The sequence below is a fragment of the Acartia tonsa genome, chromosome 1 (assembly GCF_053477335.1).
Source record: "Acartia tonsa isolate MP-2025a chromosome 1, ASM5347733v1, whole genome shotgun sequence".
NCBI lineage: Eukaryota > Metazoa > Arthropoda > Copepoda > Calanoida > Acartiidae > Acartia > Acartia tonsa.
In genome coordinates, this window is record NC_137260.1 from 13,637,161 (window position 1) to 13,657,899 (window position 20,739).

The 20,739-nt window shown below is 43.2% G+C and overlaps 1 protein-coding gene, 1 non-coding gene and 1 pseudogene across 2 annotated transcripts; 1 reads left to right on the forward strand and 2 right to left on the reverse strand.

Moving 5' to 3' along the window:
- Nucleotides 1-774: 774 nt before the first annotated feature.
- On the reverse strand, nt 775-4,097 carry LOC145333072 (large subunit ribosomal RNA). Its single transcript, XR_013884433.1, has one exon. It is a non-coding gene; the product is annotated as a large subunit ribosomal RNA (ribosomal RNA).
- Nucleotides 4,098-4,512: 415 nt separating this feature from the next.
- Nucleotides 4,513-6,303, reverse strand: LOC145333056 (small subunit ribosomal RNA; annotated as a pseudogene).
- A 5,807-nt stretch (nt 6,304-12,110) lies between these two features.
- Nucleotides 12,111-15,047, forward strand: LOC145326387 (uncharacterized). The gene has a single exon (XM_080169726.1). The coding sequence runs from the start codon at nt 12,111-12,113 to the stop codon at nt 15,045-15,047; it is 2,937 nt and encodes a 978-aa protein (XP_080025852.1).
- Nucleotides 15,048-20,739: the final 5,692 nt, after the last annotated feature.

The window sequence follows — 20,739 nt, forward strand, 5'->3', positions numbered from 1 at the left end:
ATAGAGTGGATAATAGAGAATAAAAGAGTGAAATATCAAAAAAATGCTAAAAAATTGCCTCTATCTTCGGTTTGGGTGGTGTCCAGGCTTGGTGTCCTCGCTTACGGTTAATAGTGTCCTTATAGGGTGCCCAAGGCGCCAGCCTGTAGCAGCGCAAAATCTACGTCTAATCCTAAGAATCTACGCCATGACTCGTATCGATGAGTTTTATCCATCGATATGAGTCGTGGCGTGGGTCAGTCTCCCTTACAAGTTGTGGCGTAGGTCTCCCTTACAAGTCATGGCGTGGGTCTACTTTTTGGGAGCTACGCCACGACTCGTATCGATGAGTTTTTCCATCGATACGAGTCATGGCGTGGGTCTCCCTTACAAGTTGTGGCGTGGCTTAGTCTCCCTTACAAGTTGTGGCGTGGGTCCATCGATACGAGTCGTGGCGTGGGTCAGTCTCCCTTACAAGTTGTGGCGTAGGTCTCCCTTACAAGTCATGGTGTGGGTCTACTTTTTGGAAGCTACGCCACGACTCGTATCGATGAGTTTTTCCATCGATACGAGTCATGGCGTGGGTCTCCCTTACAAGTTATGGCGTGGGTTTCTATCGATACGAGTCGTGGCGTAGGTATAGCTTGCCCTCTGTCCTTAGTAGGGTGCCCTGGCGCCAGCCTGTAGCAGCGCAAACTTGACGTTTAACCAAGTATAAGTGCCGTATATAAGCGCTAAAATCCAGTCTCCCAAGCTGGTGTCAAAGGTTGGTGGGCACCTGTTAAGTCGTCAGGTGGGTGTCAGGAACAGCTCACCGTCTCAGTCACTCGACTCTGTATGAGTCTAATGATGAACAACGGGGCCTTCCTCCTAAGTCGTGTCCTTGGGACACAGTGATTGGGAGCGTTAGATAGATATAGCTTTCGTTCTACCAGGCTTGCGCCTAGCTGCTCCTTTCCCGACATTCACACTAATATAGATAGCTCTCAAGACTGGTCTCTAGCTTAGAGGCGTTCAGCTATTAACCAAAGTACTTAGCGCATCTGCTCTGACAAGTCAAACAACAGAAACACCAGCGGTACCAGGCTCTGGTTCCTCTCGTACTAAAGAGCCTTACTCAAGACTAGTCCTCCCTATTAGTAGGGTAAAACTAACCTGTCTCACGACGGTCTAAACCCAGCTCACGTTCCCTTTTGACGGGTGAACAATCCGACACTTTCTGAATTCTGCTTCAAAATGATAGGAAGAGCCGACATCGAAGGATCAAAAAGCTACGTCGCTATGAACGCTTGGCAGCCACAAGCCAGTTATCCCTGTGGTAACTTTTCTGTCACCTCTTCCTTCAAACCACGAATTAAAGAGGATCGATAGGCCGTTGTTTCCAAGGTTCTCCTTGTACTGAAAGGAGAACTCAAGCTGGCTTGTGCCCTTCTACTCTATTCAAGGTTTCTTTCCTTGAGGAGCCAACCTTAGGACACCTGCGTTATCGTTTGACAGATGTACCGCCCCAGTCAAACTCCCTGCCTCACTCTCTCTGAGGTTAGGGTTGCCCTTTCAACTTCCTTCTACAACTGAAGCAAGGCATTAAGCCAAGCTGTCTTTCCCTTCCGACTTCTTAAGCAGAGAAGACATACGTGTGAGAGTATTTCAAGACTGGCTTTTACACCTCCTCTCTATCCTACTTCAAGTATTCCTCTCCACCAAGCGAAACTAGAGTCAAGCTCAACAGGGTCTTCTTTCCCCGCTAATATCCACAAGTCCGTTCCCTTGACTGCGGGTTCGCTAGATGGTAGATAGGGACAGTGGGAATCTCGTTAATCCGTTCATGCGCGTCAGTAGTTATCTGACGAGGCATTTGGCTACCTTAAGAGAGTCATAGTTACTCCCGCCGTTTACCCGCGCTTAATGGGACCTCTTCCATTTGACATTCAGAGCACTGGGCAGAAATCACATCGAGTCAATGTCACCCTTTGACTATCTCGATGCTTTGTTTTAATTAAACAGTCGGATTCCCCCTGCTCGTGTCAGTTCTGATCAAGCTATTGATAGCTAGACGTATATACGTAAGTATATGAAGCCTAGCGCTTCCATGCCTTCAAGATTAAAGGTCCGAACCACATCCAGTCCTTCCAATCCAAGGGCACTTCCACGCTAAACCCGACTAGCTTAGCCTTCAGAGCCATTCTTTCTCCCAAAGTTACAGAACCATTTTGCCGACTTCCCTTACCTACATTATTCTATTGGTCAGAGGTTCTTAACCTTGGAGACCTGCTGCGGATATGAGTACGGCCTACACCAGTTCAACCATAGCCTTAAGATTGGTTTTCAAGGTCCAGCTTCCACCAGAGACACGTCTTGAACGGACATGTTCTTAGCTAGGGTTACCTTTACTCACTCTGACAGTGTTTCAAGGTGACCTTTCGCTTATATAGAAAAGACAACTCTCTCTCTGGGGTTAGAAGGAATCCCAATCCACTTTCCTGGTTACCCAGGCCTATATGCTAGGATGAGACTGGTATAGGAACTTGAACTCTAACAAGTTTCCCTTTCTCCGCTTGCACTTGCCTGTGCCTTGTACATACTTCAACTTTAGATTAGAACCGCCTGACTCGCGTTCAACTACTGTTCACACGAAACCTTTCTCCACTTCGACTATCCAATCCCTCCTTGGATTATTTGCTACTTCCACCAAGATCTGCACACAACGTTGCTCCCGACTTTACTTTAACTGGCCCTTTCTTGCCACGTTATTACCAGCCTACTTGTGCCTAGCCAACCTCTAGGCACAGCTGGAGTATAAGTCCTTCTATAGTTTTAGCAACATCCATTTTCAGGACTGCTTTCTTCGACAGGTGAGTTGTTACACACTCCTTAGCGGGTCCCAACTTCCATGGTCACCGTCCTGCTGTCTTAAGAAACCAACACCTTTTGTGGTATCTTATGAACTATGACTTTGTTACTTTAACTCTGCGTTTGGATCATCCCACAGCGCCAGTCCTGCTTACCAAGAATGGCCCACACGTCCTTTCATATTCCTTCCGACTTTAGCAAGGCCTTCTACTTAAGCGCCAAGCTATTCTCATCCATTTATAGTTTGAGAATGAGTTGAGCTCGTTCCAATCCCATTCCTCCTAGTCATTTGCTTTACCAGATGAAACTATCCTTGTGAATTACAGCTATCCTTAGGGAAACTTCGACTGGAACCAGCTACTAGATAGTTCGATTAGTCTTTCGCCCCTATACTCGACTCTGACAATCGATTTGCACGTCAGAATTGCTACGGGCCTCCACCAGGCTTTCACCTGGCTTCACCCTGATCAAGCATAGTTCACCATCTTTCGGGTCTTAACAGATTCACTCAATCTGACTTTGCCGCTACTACTATAGCAAGCCTTCAACGAAACCACATGCCTTGGTTTCCCACTTGACTTCCCTTCACACCAACCCTCTACTTGGGTTCTATTTGTCCGCCTGTTAAACTCCTTGATCCGTGTTTCAAGACGGGTCGATGTCACCGTCTTTACTTTTCAACAACGAGTGCTTTAGCGCTCGCTATGCCGCCCTCTACACACAACTGAAGTGCTAGCTCTCCCGTCTAATGCACCTCCTTCCTTCTCCTTCAAGGTTGACTCTAACTGGTACCCAGGTTCACCTTCCTATGAACACAAGGAATACCAGCTTGAGACCCTTACACCGTTTGTCAAAGGACAATTTCACATACTTTTGACTCTCTCTTCAAAGTTGTTTTCAACTTTCCCTCACGGTACTTGTTTGCTATTGGCCTTGCCGCCAGTCTTTAGCTTAATGAATGGTTTACCTCAACCTTCAGAATACAATTCCAAATATTCCTACTCCACTCTCAAGCGGGCGTGCCTAGACCTTCCCAGCTCTCTTGGTCCTTCACCTTTCCTATGAACGAACCACATTCACGAGAGACCTTGCCATGGGAAGCCTAGACTACCCGCTTGCTTGCGCCTCACAGTCCCTCTTACAGAGAGACTCAGCCTAGAGCTACCGTCTTGTCATTCGCTATTACTAAGACGGTCTCCTTGGATTCCTTTTCCTCCGCTTATTGATATGCTTAAGTCAAGCGGGTCTTTCATTCCCTATCAAACACTCTTCTTGAGTCAAACTGCCGCTAATTCTCAAATTAGACCTTTACGTAGCTCTTTGGATCCGTCGCATATATTACTGTCCTCTCTCCTACCTTCTAAACGAAGGGTAGGAAGAACCGCCCTATGGACGGGTGCCTTGCCTCCTTATGCCCACATTCTGACAAGGAATACGAAACCAAAGCCTTGCTTTGTTTCCTGCGCTTGCGTTCAACCAAGCTATGTTCATGTGACCAGCGATTCACATTCACTCTAGTGTTTAGCTACTATCTTCTTCAAGCTACAAGCCTAGTGTTCCCTTGTCCACTAGCTTTGCTTTAGCGCCTTCACCTTGCGCTTTCTCTTTGGCAGGCGCCTTGGGCCTGGTATGGATTCGTTAAGACTAGCTCTACGATTCCTTGTTCCCGACAATACAACTCCACTATGATCCTTCCGAAGGTTCACCTACGGAAACCTTGTTACGACTTTTACTTCCTCTAAATGACACAGCTTGAACTACTTCAGGTACCCAGGTCAAGTGTTAGGGCTCCTTCCATGGTTCTCACTAAGACATTCAATCGGTAGTAGCGACGGGCGGTGTGTACAAAGGGCAGGGACTCAATCAAGGCAAGCTATTGACTTGCCTTTACTAGGAATTCCAGGTTAATGTCGAACACTTTCAAGCGACAATCCCGACTGTTAAATATATTAACCGCTTGCCTAGTTCTTTCGAACCAGGGACGGGTTATATATTCAATTGTAGCACGTGTGCGGCCCAGAACATCTAAGGGCATCACAGACCTGTTATTGCTCTTTCTTTAGCTACTTCGTTCAACTAACCCTTCCAAGAAGACACACATCTTCAAGTTAGTTAATGTTTCCACCCGACTTCAATTTGGAAACAGTGTCCTTATTGGTAAGTGAGAGTCTCGTTCGTTATCGGAATTAACCAGACAGATCACTCCACCAACTAAGAACGGCCATGCACCACCAACCACCAAATCAAGAAAGAGCACTTAGTCTGTCAATCCTTCTAGTGTTCTGGCCTGGTAAGTTTTCCCGTGTTGAGTCAAATTAAGCCACAAGCTCCACTCCTGGTGGTGCCCTTCCGTCAATTACTTTAAGTTTCAGCTTTGCAACCATACTTCCCCTGGAACCAAATAACTTTAGTTTCCAAAAGTCGCCTACCACCACGTCAATAGACATGCGATAGATTACTGGTTGGCATCGTTTATGGTTAGAACTAGGGCGGTATCTAATCGCCTTCGATCCTCTAACTTTCGTTCTTGATCAATGAAAACATACTTGGCATATGCTTTCGCTTTTGGATGTCTTCAAACGGTCCAAGAATTTCACCTCTAGCGCTTGAATACATATGCCCCCGACCGTCTCTATTTATCATCAAGTTATGGTTGAGACCAACATAACATACACAACTCCTTGTTATATTATTCCATGCACAACTATTCCGACTACTGGTCTGCCTTTTGCACTCTTGTTTTTTCAAAGTAAACACAGACCCAGCTCAATCAACCTTTGAAAGTCAATTGACTTGTCCTTTCCAACCAATCAATAAGAACCGCTAGCGCTTGCGCCAGGGCTCCCACTTGACAATCTTCCGACTACGAGCTTTTTAACCACAGCAACATTAGTATACGCTATTGGAGCTGGAATTACCGCGGCTGCTGGCACCAGACTTGCCCTCCAATTGATCCTTTGACATTAATTTAGATTAACATCATTCCAATTACAAGGCCTCGAAAGAGTCTTGTATTGTTATATTCCGTCACTACCTCTGTCTTTAACAAATGGGTAATTTGCGCGCCTGCTGCCTTCCTTAGATGTGGTAGCCATTTCTAAGGCGCCCTCTCCAGAATCGAACCCTGATTCTCTGTTACCCGTCATAACAACTGTGCGCCTAAGGCACCCAGTCTACAGTTGATAGGTCATACCATGAATGAACTGATAGTCAGGTTAACTGAACTATCAAGAACGGCTTCAGGTCAACTTTAGTACACTTCCGTGTTTGGTTTCTCAAGCGCTTACCTTCCACAACTCCTATTGCCTTGTCTTATGTATTAGCTTGAGAATTACCAAAGTTATCCTTCCGCTGCTCCTTCTGTTCAATCAAGTTGATATGTTTTAATGAGCCTTTCGTAGTCTCTCTCACTTTGGCACATGCATGGCTTAGGCTTTGACGTTAGCATATATTACTGGCAGAATTAACCAGATTAGGTGTCTACCTTCCTATAGACCCCTTGGTTAAGACTCTGACTGGAACCTCTCACCCACAAGCAAGCCAGCAACACCCTTAACCTAGCTTGCCCTTTAGCTTAAACTTGGGTCTCTTGAAGCCAGTCTTAAGTCTTTAGGTGTCTACCTTCCTATAGACCCCTTGGTTAAGACTCTGACTGGAACCTCTCACCCACAGTTAGACTACAGTCGACTCGACCTTCAGCCCACACGGTAACTTCGGCAGGCTGATGTCTGGTTGCCTACTGTAGCCTTCAAACTTGGTCTCTTGAAGTCAGTCTTAAGTCTTAAACTTCCTTTCCTTCGTTTCCTTTACCACAGCGCTTGCTTTGCCTTGCTTTGCGCTTTGCTTTGCTTTGAGGTGCCCTAGCTTGGGTTAACAATAGCTGGCACCTCTCTATCCTCCTTCAAAGGATACCTTGGACGTAGTCAAGGTTACCCTCCTAAGACACTCTTTGACTGTCCACTCTCACCCGCAAGCCAGCCCGCTCTTAACCTAGCGCTGCCCTTAAGCTCTAAACGGGAACCTCTTGAGTGGGACAGTCTAAAGTCTCCTTGGTTATGGTTCTCCCGCCCTTCTAACCTTAGGCTTGGTGTCTACTTCACCACGGTTGAAGGTGCCCTTCCTTCTACCCAGGTCTATAACACACTTCCTTTGACTTGGTGTCTACCTCACCACAGTCTCCTTCCTTTGACTGGTGTCACCTTCACCAGCTTGACTTAAGATAGCGGGCGCTCTATCTTAGTCTACCTTCTCACTCAACCAGGCTTCCCTTACTAAGGGTGCCCTCCTTTGACTGTGGTGTCCACCTCACCACAGTCTCCTTCCTTTGACTGGTGTCACCTTCACCAGCTTGACTTAAGATAGCGGGCGCTCTATCTTAGTCTACCTTCTCACTCAACCAGGCTTCCCTTACTTAGGGTGCCCTCCTTTGACTGTGGTGTCCACCTCACCACAGTCTCCTTCCTTTGACTGGTGTCACCTTCACCAGCTTGACTTAAGATAGCGGGCGCTCTATCTTAGTCTACCTTCTCACTCAACCAGGCTTCCCTTACTAAAGGTGCCTTCCTTTGACTGTGGTGTCCACCTCACCACAGTCTCCTTCCTTTGACTGGTGTCACCTTCACCAGCTTGACTTAAGATAGCGGGCGCTCTATCTTAGTCTACCTTCTCACTCAACCAGGCTTCCCTTACTAAAGGTGCCTTCCTTTGACTGTGGTGTCCACCTCACCACAGTCTCCTTCCTTTGACTGGTGTCACCTTCACCAGCTTGACTTAAGATAGCGGGCGCTCTATCTTAGTCTACCTTCTCACTCAACCAGGCTTCCCTTACTAAAGGTGCCTTCCTTTGACTGTGGTGTCCACCTCACCACAGTCTCCTTCCTTTGACTGGTGTCACCTTCACCGTCTTACTTAACCAGGCTTCTCCCTTAACAAGGGTGCCTAGAGATAGCCAGCATCTATCTCTCCCGACTTTCTTTGACTTGGTGTTCGCCTCACCACAGTCTCCTTCCTTTGACTGGTGTCACCTTCACCGTCTTACTTAACCAGGCTTCTCCCTTAACAAGGGTGCCTAGAGATAGCGGGCGTCTATCTCTTCTCTTCCCCTACCTTTACCTCATAAGGTAGGGTGCCGGTTCATCTAACATCAAGCTCCCGTAAGCCGCTAGCGCTTGACAAGGGCATGGATGGTGTCCATGGTGTCCTTTGCCTCGCGCGCGCGGGTCCCTCTTACGAAAAAATATGTTATCCCCTATATACTTTTGAAAATCCGCTTATGGGAGCACTAGTTGAAAATTTCTGAAAATTTTTACCTTATTAAAAAATAAAATTTTTGAAAAAAAATACCCTATATTATTATAGTATAAAACGCCTAATAATTTTTTTTGAAAACGTCTCCCCCCCCGTTCACCGGTATCTGCAGAGTTTTTGGGCGCCCAGCGGCGCCCATTGGGCCCCATCCAGTAGTAGTAATCCTTAAGCCTACCCTGGAGTGAATCTTGAATTCGCATAATGACTGACTCTACGCGGATAGCTTAGTAGTACTCTACTCTAGAACATCTATACTACTGTATCGATGATCCTTGTAGTCACTAAGCGTCCTCTCGAGGCATAGTCAAGAGTTTTCAATCGATGTCACACCATGTCGGTTACCAAACAGGCAAAGTCCTATCCAGGGGAGTCGGAGCACTCTATCTTGGTTCTTTACCAGGGCACCCGCAGCGCCCGCCCGCTTCCCTTATGGTTGCTACCCTAGTCGACGGAGGGCGCATCACCAGTCCAGTAGGCGACCTTTCCCAAGAATAGCATTCTACCGAGTCCATGTTCCCAGTTCGATGTCCCTTTATCCAACAAGTACTATGAAGGAGGAACCCAGTTAAGGACCAAGATCACTTACACTACTGATAGACTCTTACTCCGAGTTTAAAGACTGGACTAAGGGGGCAGCCTTGGGGATATTTCGCCCCGTTAACTACCGCCCCCAACCAGTACTGTTGAGGTGGAGATGAAGAGATCTAATACGACCCGCACTCCTACTCAGGGTAGCTTAAGTGCACGACGTAGATGAGGCAACTCATGTCACCCGTACGCTCCTTAAGGAAGGTAACGTCTCGGGAAGCTTGACCCTGAAACTTGTAGATGTTTAAAGTCCAGTAGACTAAGAATTCTAAAGTCAAAGCAAGGTCATAGTCTTCCAGTCAGGCAGAACACCTGACCTTAGTACTATAACCGACCGCACTAGTATACCAAAGGAGGCGCCTACCCAGGTTAACTTGACACTTAGTATGGTACGTATGTCGAACCCCGGTTTAAGTAAAGGTTAAGAGGAAACATGAATGCCCCCCACCACCACGTCTTAATCTCCAGAGGGAGGCGACGTGTCTTGTGTTACCATGCTTGGTGCGGTTCTGCTCGTATAGAACTCCCCCTCTGGTTCCTTGCTCTAAGGGCAGCTAAACCGTCCAATCTAGGTTCTCCCAATCACCCTCGTCCAGCATACCTTACCCTGCATAGCGGCCTCAACCCATACCCAGGTCAAACACTCAAGCAAGAGTGCAGTACTAAGATAGCTATGCCGCAAGCAAGCGGACAATTCCTACCTTGAACCAAGGATATGTTAGACTACAGTCGACTCGACCTTCAGCCCACACAGTGACTTCGGCAGGCTGATGTCTGGTTGTCTACTATAGCCCTCAACCCTTGGCGCACTGTCACCCTATACTATAAGCGCCAACCCAAGTCAGGTATTTTGACTCACCGAAGGGGTCCACCTACTTAGAGGGAGTCAAGTGTCAAGCAACCCGCACACTACACTTACTTAAGGTGACGCCTTAAGTATACAGCTTAATCTCCAGAGGGAGGCGCTGCACCTTCTTCCACGAGTCTACTTCCCAACTAAGTTACTAAGGTTTCAGTCACTACGGCGGACCGCTGGCGTTCTCGGCCTACTACCCGTTCTACTTAGTGAAGGACTCTCCGCACTTGCCACCTTAAGTATAAGGGTTGAGGGCTGTAGGCACGGAAACTTAGACCGCTTATCTCATCTCTCACCCCAAGCAAGGATCTCCCTCCTACACTTGCGAGCCTGTTGAGAGAGTATCCTTCAGAGTGCTACCCAGGTGCACTCTATCTAAGGGTGTTACACCGTGCCTCATCCTTACGGTTACAGTGCCTTTCTCAACCCTTAAGCCAGGCCTTATCAACCTTCTTTGGTACGTTCGTGCGAACCTGACTTGTAATACCAATCTGTAGGCAACCTTGGTGACCTTAGCTTGCCTTCTACTAAGTGTCTACCTTGTTACCATCCTTCAGGCTTCCTTCGCTCCTCCACTCTAGTGGTTCTCAACCAAGCCTCACCAGGGCACCTTCTACCAAGGTCTTAGGCGGCCCTATACGTTGCCTATACGTTGTAGCTTTCCTTAAGGGCAGACCCGCTTCGACAGCCAACTCCCTCACTGTGTTGTAAAACTTAAAATTATTCGCTTCATACAATATTTAATTAATCCTTATATCACAAGGGCAATGCGGCATTATTTTATGGAGAGACTGCGCATGCGCAAGTTACGTACGAAGATTCTGGAACAAATCAGCTGACTTAGTAGAGCGGGAATATTCTTGAAATTGTTCAGTTGAATACAACGTGTGATTTGATAACTATTAATAGTTTTATATTATTAAGTATTTTTTAATTTTAATTTGTTTAATGCATTTTTTCAGAGGTTAAAACAATTAAAATTAGAACACCCTAATTATATGTATTGTTAAAAAATGCCGGGAGCTAAAGTGTATGCTATTTTCCGTCAATAAATACTAAGAAAATCCGGCAATCTTATTTTTAACATACGATAAATAATATAGACCGTATCTAATGTTGTTAAACGTACGTACGCGCCTCTTTTATATTATTAGGTATTGAAGCTACCTAAAGAAGTGATAGGTATTTCTGTGTGCCACAGTTCTAATTTTAAAGTTAATTCGTACTTTTACATCACAATATTTTACTTATATACAGTGATAAATGTATACTTTAAAGTTTTATTCAAACGATTTTTAAACAGTTTTTTTTTAGACAAAGTTTCATTTTACATATTATAGTGATTTATCAAATGTGTTAACATCCAGTGATTGATACAAATATTAGTTATCCCACTATTATTTTCGCGGTCTTATGTACTTTTGAAGCTTATAAGTGATTAATGTTAATGTAAATTATATTTCTTAACATTTCTGCGGATTTTTATGTACTTTACGAGCCAATTTCTATTCTGTTTCCTTTTGGTGAGCTCGTTAATTTAACATTATTATTTTTGTGTCGTACAATATTTAGCGCGAGATTTTATATTAAATCTGCGTTCATTGCTTGAGCTACATAAAATATGATATTTGCTTCAAGGGAGTATGCATGAATAAATTTCTGCCAATATATCCCCTTTATGTTTGAATATGATATGTGTTTCAAGGGAGTATACACTCTAAATCTTCAGTTAATTTATTCCCTTTAATTTGAGCATGAGAAATGCTTAAAGGGAGCGTGCACTAATTTCTCCTAATATATTCCCTCTATTTGTGCGAGATTTCATACTAAATCTGCATATTAAATTGCTTAAGTTACATAAAATTTAATATTTGCTTCAAGGGAGTATGCATGAATAAATTTCTGCCAATATTTCCCCTCTATGTTTGAATATTATATGTGTTTCAAGGGAGTATACACTCTAAATCTTCAGTTAATGTATCCCCTTTAATTTAAGCATGAGAAATGCTTAAAGGGAGCGTGCATTAATTTCTCCTAATATATTCCCTCTATTTGCGCGAGATTTTATATTAAATCTGCATATTAAATTGCTTAAGTTACATAAAATTTGATATGAGTTCAAGGGAATGTGCACCAATTATTGTCTGCTAATATATTCCCTTTACATTTGAATATGATATGTATTCAAGGGAGTGTGCACTAATTTTGTCTGCTAATATATTCCCTTTATAGTTAAATATTATATGTGTTCAAGGGAGTGTGCACTAATTCTCTGCCAATATATTCCCTTTAATTCAAGTTTGAGCTATACTTAAAGGGAGTATAGACTAATTATTGTCTGCTAGTATATTCCTTATGCTAATCTTACTTGCTAGATTTCCTTTCTAATCTGCATAAAAACACTGGTTCTCAGTTCAGATCCAACACACACCCTTCACAAGTACTCTCTATTATCTTGGGTACTTAAGAGTACATTTCAGTTTTTGGTCATACAATTATATAGCACTGAATTTTCAACTGTGCAAGAAAAATGACTAAGCCTCCTGATTCTGGTGACAATCTTAAAGAAAGGCAATCAAGGCTGAATCAAAGCATAACTGGTGGAACCTCAGTTCGTAGCAGATCAAACTCTACCAAAGAGCGGTCGTCAAACGCCAGAGGTAGACTCCAACAGGCAACAGGTGCACAAACACGATCCCAGTCCGCCAAATCAAGTACGGCTGGTACATCAGCAGGTACTGATCCATTATCTGCATTAAGAGCACCTAATCCTTTCCCAGTGTGCTCACCTGAAGATGTATCTGATCTTTTATCCTCTAAGAATATAACTCGTAGAATGGTTATTTCTATGATTGCTCAATTCTGGGAACCCTCTGGAATCTGGGAACCATACAAACTCCAGCTTAAGCTTGACGCTCAGGGCCTTTCAGGTATTGGTTGGGACACTCCACTCTCTTCTGAGATGCAAGAATATTGGCTATCTAGGTTCCAAGAATTTCTTGAATTGCCTAATCTCTCAGTTCCACGATTTATTCTTCCTGACGGTGCACTGCCAGAGAAAATCAGACTCCTTTGCATTAGTGATGCTGCAGAATTTGCTGGTGGTGGTGCAATCTATGCTGGAGTAGAACTACCTAATGGATCATTCAGCTGCAAGCTCCTTACCTCCAAAAGCAGGTTAATGTCCAGTTCTATTCCTAGGAATGAGCTGGAAGCCATAAGAATTACAGCAGCTCTTGCATATGATGTCAAATGCTCATTAGGAGATTCTGTAAGTGAAGTGTTGTACTTCACGGACAGTTCCATTGCAATGTCATGGTGTCACAATACCAAGAAGAGATTAAGACTCTACTGCCTAAATCGTATGATGGAAATCCGCAGACTCATAGAGGCTGTGGTTGGTAAACAGAACAATCTTCCTCTCTTTCATATAGATGGGGCTACAAATCCTGCTGACTTAATCACTAAACCATCTGCACTAAAACCAATGGATCTTGGTAGTGAATCAGTATGGATTTCAGGGTATCAATGGATGACTCTACCTTTAAATATGATGTCCATTACAACATATGAAGACCTTCAGCTCTCAGCCATTCAAAATCAGCAGCTTAATGAGGAGTGTTTTCCTGAGGTTCCATTACCCTCTACTCAAACAGCCTCAGTCATACAGGATCTAGCTAGTTATGATTCAGATCACTGCACTGGCTGCCCTTTTAATAGTGGTCATGTGGTCATTGAGACCTGTTATGGTATCTCTAGCATTTCCCAGCACTGTAATGATTGTGCATGTACCACAACTCTTCATTCCTTTGTTGCCAAAGGCGGCAGAGTGTCATCATACATGATTGACATTATAAAGTATGGATTCCTGAAGTCACTTAAGATCATGTCTAAGGTTTTGGATTTTATATGGTCAGTCAAGCACAAAGTCCATTTGAAAAATGGGCTTAAAAGAGTACAAACATGCCCAAAATGTACTGCAATAGAATCATGTGAAGGATTAGTTCCAGAGTACCTTAAAGTGTTAGATAAAGAAACTTTTAATTATTTCCTCAGGTGTGAGACGGCAGAAGTGATGTCCAAGAGCAACAAGGAAAAACTCAAGAATTTTCATTTACGCAATGGTATTCTATATGCCCAGGGTAGAATTCCTGCTGATGCTGAAGTCATTCAAAAGGATCTTACTTTTGAAGTTTTCTTTGATGGTGATGTAATAAGAGGTGTGTTACCAGTTGTTTCTGCTGAATCTGATCTATTCTTCTCTTTACTTCTTCACATTCATCATAATGTAAGAAAACATGCTGGCAATGAAGCTACTCTTAATGAAGTCATGAGATATGTATTCCCCATTGACAATCCTAGACGAGTTATCCAAGTAGTTAGGAAAAACTGTCCCAGGTGCCGATTGATCCTAAAAAAGACCTTGGAGTTGGAAATAGGGCAGCATCCACAGTCAAGATATCAAATTGTTCCTGCCTTTTATCACTCTATGTGTGATATAGTCTACGGATTCAAATCAAAGCCTTTTAAGAATTCTAGGGGGACCAGATCACAATCTGAGAGTAAGGTGTATGCTCTGGTAATTGTTTGTCTATTGACTTCAGCTACCAGTATTATGGTGTTGGAAGGCCTTGAAACTCAGGACGTCATTATGGCACTAAAGCGCCACTCCAGTCGTCATGGTGTACCATCCTGCCTGTTTGTTGATCAGGGCACCCAACTTACTAACTTGGATAAGGTCACCATAACTATACGAGATGCTAACTTGAAGCTTAGAGAGTCTTTGGGTATTGAAATTTGCCCATCAACAGCTAAAAGTCATATGGAAAGGGGTCGTGTAGAGAGAAAGATTCGCACCCTGAGAGAGATGTTGTTAAAATCAGCTATCAACACCCAGTCATTTCTTACTCCTTTACAATGGGAAACAGTTTTTTGCAAAATGGCCTCCGAAATAGATGATATTCCACTAGCTCAAGCTGACCGTTCAAATTCAGCTGACTTGGGGTGGGACATCTTGACACCTAATAGGTTTAAATTGGGTAGGAGCCACAACAGAGTCCTTCAGGGTCCTATTCGTCTGACTGAGCAGTCCTGTCCAGTACAACTTCTAAAGCGAATAGAGGATATTCAAAGATACTGGTATTTACTGTTACTGGAGAGAATACACCACTTGGTCCCAAAGCCAAATTCTATGTCAAAATCTGATGAGGTGAAGTTAGATGACATAGTAGTGTTCAGATTCAAAGACAACACTAATCTTAAGCTTGAACAATGGAGAACTGGAAGAGTAGTGGACATTCTGAAGAAAGGAAGAGGAGTCCTTATCTCCTATCCAAGCACTGTTGGCACTAAAGTTACTATGAGGTTTGTTGAAAGATCTCCTAGAGACATCTCTGTAATTTCATCAGTGACTGATCTCAATTTGAACTCTAGAGAGTTTTTCCAACAGATCAAGTTAATGAAATAATGCCTTTTATATATTTTATATCTTACCTATTATATTGTGATTTTACCTTTTTTACCAAATAAATTATATTTATGTGTTTTTTATTGCTAGTGGTAGATATACCCAAATATTTGATCACTTTGTAAAATAATGTTCTTACTTTATCAAAGCTCCCGGTATCAACATTGTATCGTTTGCCTATTTGTTTATTTCCATTATATTTGTGTTTAGATTAAGCAATGTCCAAACCATTAAACCCTATTGCCAAGCGGAGATATCTTGATGAAAGATCTAAAACAAGAAATCCAAAATTGAATGGTGAAGAAAACTTTCTTACGGAGTCATATCAATTCAATTTTTTTTCTGAGAAGTCTGCTAAGTATGAAAATACTCTTTATGAGGAATCTGACATCTATAAAGATGAGCGCGAGGAAGCCCAAGTATCTTCCTGCCGTAGAATCTTTGAGCAACACTTTAAAATCTTTGAGAATTGGAATGTTGAGGATTTGCTTCCCAGGGGTGCTAACCTTGGTGATATGCTTGAGGTAGATCAAAAGTATACTCAATCATGGCATCAACCTGTTCTCTTAGGAGCAAGTGGTTCAAGAGTGATGGAGCACCGTATAATCAATGTGCTTGGTTTTTCCGAGAAGAACTTGTTGTCTGCATATGAGAAATACATGGAAGCTTTACTAGCTCAGCGCAAGAATGTATTCAATGCCATGCATTTCCCTGTATTTGTCCAAACAATGAAGATCTCAAGGGATTCCTATTTTGAGCTCTTGCAGGCCAAGAAAGATGGTAAAGTATCTCACACTATTACTGTTGAAGCTGATGATTCTAATTTGATTGATGTTCCTGTAGGTATTACATTCTCGGATGGCTACAGTTTCTCACTTACCATCAAGTTTCCATGGGAGAGGATCCCCAGTGATACTAATGGCCTCTATGTCCCTCTCTCACAAAGTTTTGCATACACGTTTTGCAAAATGCCTAGGCCTCTGGTAAATTTTTTGAATCAAGCTCCTGCCATGTATATGGACAATGCTGATCATTTATTAAAGTTGATGGAGTCCTTTATGAATGACTTCTTCAACTTCAAATGCTTCAAGCTGAAGGTGTTTGATCTCGGAAGTCTGGCTGTTGCTGCTGGATGCAGGATGGATTCCATGGACATATTCTCATTGGCTGTAGTTTGCACTGGTTACCCTTTTCCTGTTAATATAGAGTCAATGGACCAGAGGTGGGCTTGGAGCAGTTCTGAAACAGAAAATGATGTAATCTGGAATTATCTGGACATGAGGTTGTTCTTAATGTCGCAGATTTATCTGGTTTTCATGGGTTCCCTTATTAGGAACTTGTTCCCAGATCCAGATATTACTCTCTATGCTCTCAGAATGTCACAGGAATCATTCATCACGTGGTTTTCTTGTTTTGTTGCTACTGCTCTAGTAGATACCAGTATTGAAGATAACTCTGGATTTGGTGATGCTAAATCTAGAGCTGAATTGCTAAGGTTGATTAAAACTGGCAGCAATCCTCACTTGGAGCAATTAGCTGATCTTTATTCATCTGTACCAGTGCCTCAGTGTGGTGGTGAGCGCTATTTACATCATGCAAGAAGTACTTTCATTCATCAGTTTTCTGTGTTGGAGCATATTCATCTTCAAGCTTATTGTTTTGAGCAGCCATCTCCAAGACCTGATATTCTTGATAAGAAGTATGAATTGCTATACAAGAGAGAATATGTCATTGATGATTCTGGTGTTCCCTGCTATTATATTGGCTTACAACCTAGCCCCCAGTTTGCTGACTCGATCTATGAGCTGGATCTAGAAGGTGCTTCCCCTTACAAGGTGGAGAATCTCAAGCCCATGCATGGTCGCCAAATTATCCCTGCTCTTTGTGAGTGGATTAGGCTAAACTACAATACCATTCCTCATTTTATGAGCAGGCTGGAGGGTCTTTCCACTGATGATTTGAAGATTTTCTGGATTGAGCATATAAGAGTATATGATTATATGCGTGCCTGTATGTTAAGACTCACAAATTTAAGAGGTGGAGTCAGAGCCCTTGATCTTGTACTTGCTAAACGCCAAGATAATACTCGGGAGCATCTAGCCCAGATTGCTTCAGCTAATCCTGGAAGGAAAGGGAAGGAGAGGCTTGATCTGTTAGAAGATACTGTCCATCATGAGACTGATGATAGAGTTGGTCTAGTCCAGTCTGTTTATCAGGCTATTCCTGGGTCTAATGCTGAAGAGAATAGAAGAAAGGCAATTCAGAGAAAACACCGTCAAGCAGAATATGTGAGGTATAATCCTGATGCCCTGTCCAGTAGGGATTATCAGAGAGCTAAGAAAATGAGAATAATGCATGAGGTAGCTGTCAAGGTTGGGGAAAGGAAAATTGTTAATGATCCTGTTGCTTCACTGCCAAGGAGATCTGTTCCCCAGTATTCAGGTGATGGCCAAGGTACTTCCTCTGGAGGTAGCAGAAAAGAGGAGCTCCCATTGAGGAGACTTTCTTCTCAAGATGCCAGGCACTCTCTATCAAGAAAGAATCCCTCCTATCGGTTTGATGGTTCTGTCAGTTCTGGGTTATCTTCAAGAGGATCTTCTAGAAATATACGCAGAGGAAGTGGTGGATATCCTTCCGGAAATCATTATTAAAAGGTGAGAATCTTATTATTTTTGGGGACTCCATTTAGTCCTGTTCATTCAGTTTTTTTTTAATGATATCTTTTGTTTGTTGGTCTGTTTGAGGACTCCTTTAAGTCCTGTTCACAAAGTGATTTGTTCAATATTTGTATGAAGCTCTTCCGTTGCCGGGAATGTTGTAAAACTTAAAATTATTCGCTTCATACAATATTTAATTAATCCTTATATCACAAGGGCAATGCGGCATTATTTTATGGAGAGACTGCGCATGCGCAAGTTACGTACGAAGATTCTGGAACAAATCAGCTGACTTAGTAGAGCGGGAATATTCTTGAAATTGTTCAGTTGAATACAACGTGTGATTTGATAACTATTAATAGTTTTATATTATTAAGTATTTTTTAATTTTAATTTGTTTAATGCATTTTTTCAGAGGTTAAAACAATTAAAATTAGAACACCCTAATTATATGTATTGTTAAAAAATGCCGGGAGCTAAAGTGTATGCTATTTTCCGTCAATAAATACTAAGAAAATCCGGCAATCTTATTTTTAACATACGATAAATAATATAGACCGTATCTAATGTTGTTAAACGTACGTACGCGCCTCTTTTATATTATTAGGTATTGAAGCTACCTAAAGAAGTGATAGGTATTTCTGTGTGCCACACACTGGGAGTCCACTGTCCCTTAAGGGAGTTGCCTTAGACCTTGGTTTAGGGTGCCCAAGATACCAGTCTGTTGAACCAGTAGAGTGGGACCACCTACTTCGGTTAGTGCACTAACCCGCTAACGCTAAAGTTAGAAGGCAGCCTACAGATATCTCCTTAACTGCCGCCCAGAGTGACCCTTAAGGCATTCAAGCAACTGTCTACTGTTGCTTGACACTCCTACTACTGGTTGGATGGTTAAGAGTGAACCAAGGTGTTCCGTCTTAGGGTAGTCTTCCTACCCGACTCCAAGCGATGTGCACCCAAGCGACATTCTCGGGTTACCTTAAGGAAGGTTACCCTTACTGGCAAGAACCTGCCCTTGGATATTGGAACACTATAACCAACCACGTACCAAGATCCATTCCAGACCTTTCCGCTACCAGTAGTCTACTTGCGGGATTGATTACCCCCGCAAGCAGCTTGGGTGTGACTCTATAAGGTCAGTCACCCAAGTATTAGGGCTATGATCCATGCCGCCGTCAACTCTACACTGTGCTCCTGACACAAGGTATCCTTGAAGAAGGATGCCTAAAGCAGGAGACTTGCGCTAAGCGCTAAGCTTAGGCTCCCTAAAGCTGCCCTCTAAGTGGTAACGTCCTTAGAAGGCACCTTGTCAGGAGACTTGCCGCCTTGCTCAAGTATTGGTACCTTGAATACCCAGGTGTATTCAAGCAACTGTCCAATGTCACTACCAATACTCTACTACTGGTTGGATGGTTAAGAGTGAACCAAGATGTTCCGTCTTAGGGTATTGGGCAGCCCGTCATTCTTGCGCTGCCTACCCGACTCCAAGCGATGTGCACCCAAGCGACATTCTCGGGTTACCTTAAGGAAGGTTACCCTTACTGGCGAGAACCTGCCCTTGGATATTGGAACACTATAACCAACCACGTACCAAGATCCATTCCAGACCTTTCCGCTACCAGTAGTCTACTTGCGGGATTGTTATGACCCCCGCAAGCAGCTTGGGTGTGACTCTAACAGGTCAGTCACCCAAGTATTGAGCGCTCCTTCAACCTCCTCTATACTAAGACCGTTACCCAATCTTAGGCTCCCGACACAAGGTTTCCTTAGAGGGACACTAAGGGTGCCTTAAGCAGAAGACTTGCCGCCTAATCCTACTATAAGGACACTCAATCTCAGTCAGGAGTACTGTCTTCATCGATAGAGTGACCCGTGTTGCGTTCTTGAAGCGCTTTCTATAAGGGTTCCCAAGATAGAGCGCCTTCGGTTAAGGATTCGAACCATTTCCCAACTATAGGTCAAAGCTCTATCTATACGGGTTCCCAAGATAGGCACCTCGTTGTGCGTTGGTATAGAGTAAGGTAAGGGCAGGCATCCAAGCTTGATGCCTAGTCTACCCTACTCTACCTTAAGGGCGCCTGTCTCAGTCAGTAGTACTGTCTTCATCGACGTAAGCTCGCCCGCTGTGCGTTAACCCGACCGTATATGCGTTCTAGTGACCCTAACCTTCGATGTCTACCTTCAGTAAGGGTCCAAGAAACCGTATCTAGATTTTCGTTCAAATCCGTCAAGCGGTTTCTATGATAGCGGGCAGCGCTACCCGCTAGTGGTCGGGTCGGGGAGGTAGGGAGAACGACATACCATGCTCTCCCTAAACCTTCGTACAAGAATTCTTCGGCGCAAAAATTCTTTGGCGCATGCCACTTGCACGAAGGTAAGATTATAACCAACCTTCCTCCCCTATATACTTTTAAAATTCCGCTTATGGGAACACTAGTTGAAAAAAAAAATTTCAATTTTACCTTATTAAAAAATTTTTTTTTTGAAGTGGAAAGTGAAAATCTCGGCAACCAAGGTCACTTTGGATAGCTGTAACTTTGGCTAGGATTGAACTACATAAGACTTTAAGTACTCAAATTAAACATCTTGGCAAGCCTAACAACTTTTATTAAAGGCTTTGGACAAGATTTTGACTTCCTAGGGGGGTTATGGGGACGCAAACTTTGCCAATTTTGGATTTCCATGCATTTGACTGCAAAACTGCAAAAATTTATGCAAATTATTCTAAGTCCAAAGTTGAAAAATGAGAAAATGAAAATATTGCAAACCTAGGTCACTTTGCTTCCCTGAAAAGGGTACTTATAGACACATTTTCAGTATTTTTTTTGTATACAGATCTTTTTGAAGCCTGTAAGAAGATCTCCATAAAAAAAAATTTTAAGGATTCACACTCTGAGTAGACCGCCCGACGACCGCAAGTTGCCTGATTTTGGATTTCCATGCATTTGACTGCAAAAATGTAAAATTTGATCCAAATTTTGGCTAAGACAAGGGTGCCCTCCAAAATGAAAATCTCGGAAACCAAGGTGTCTTGC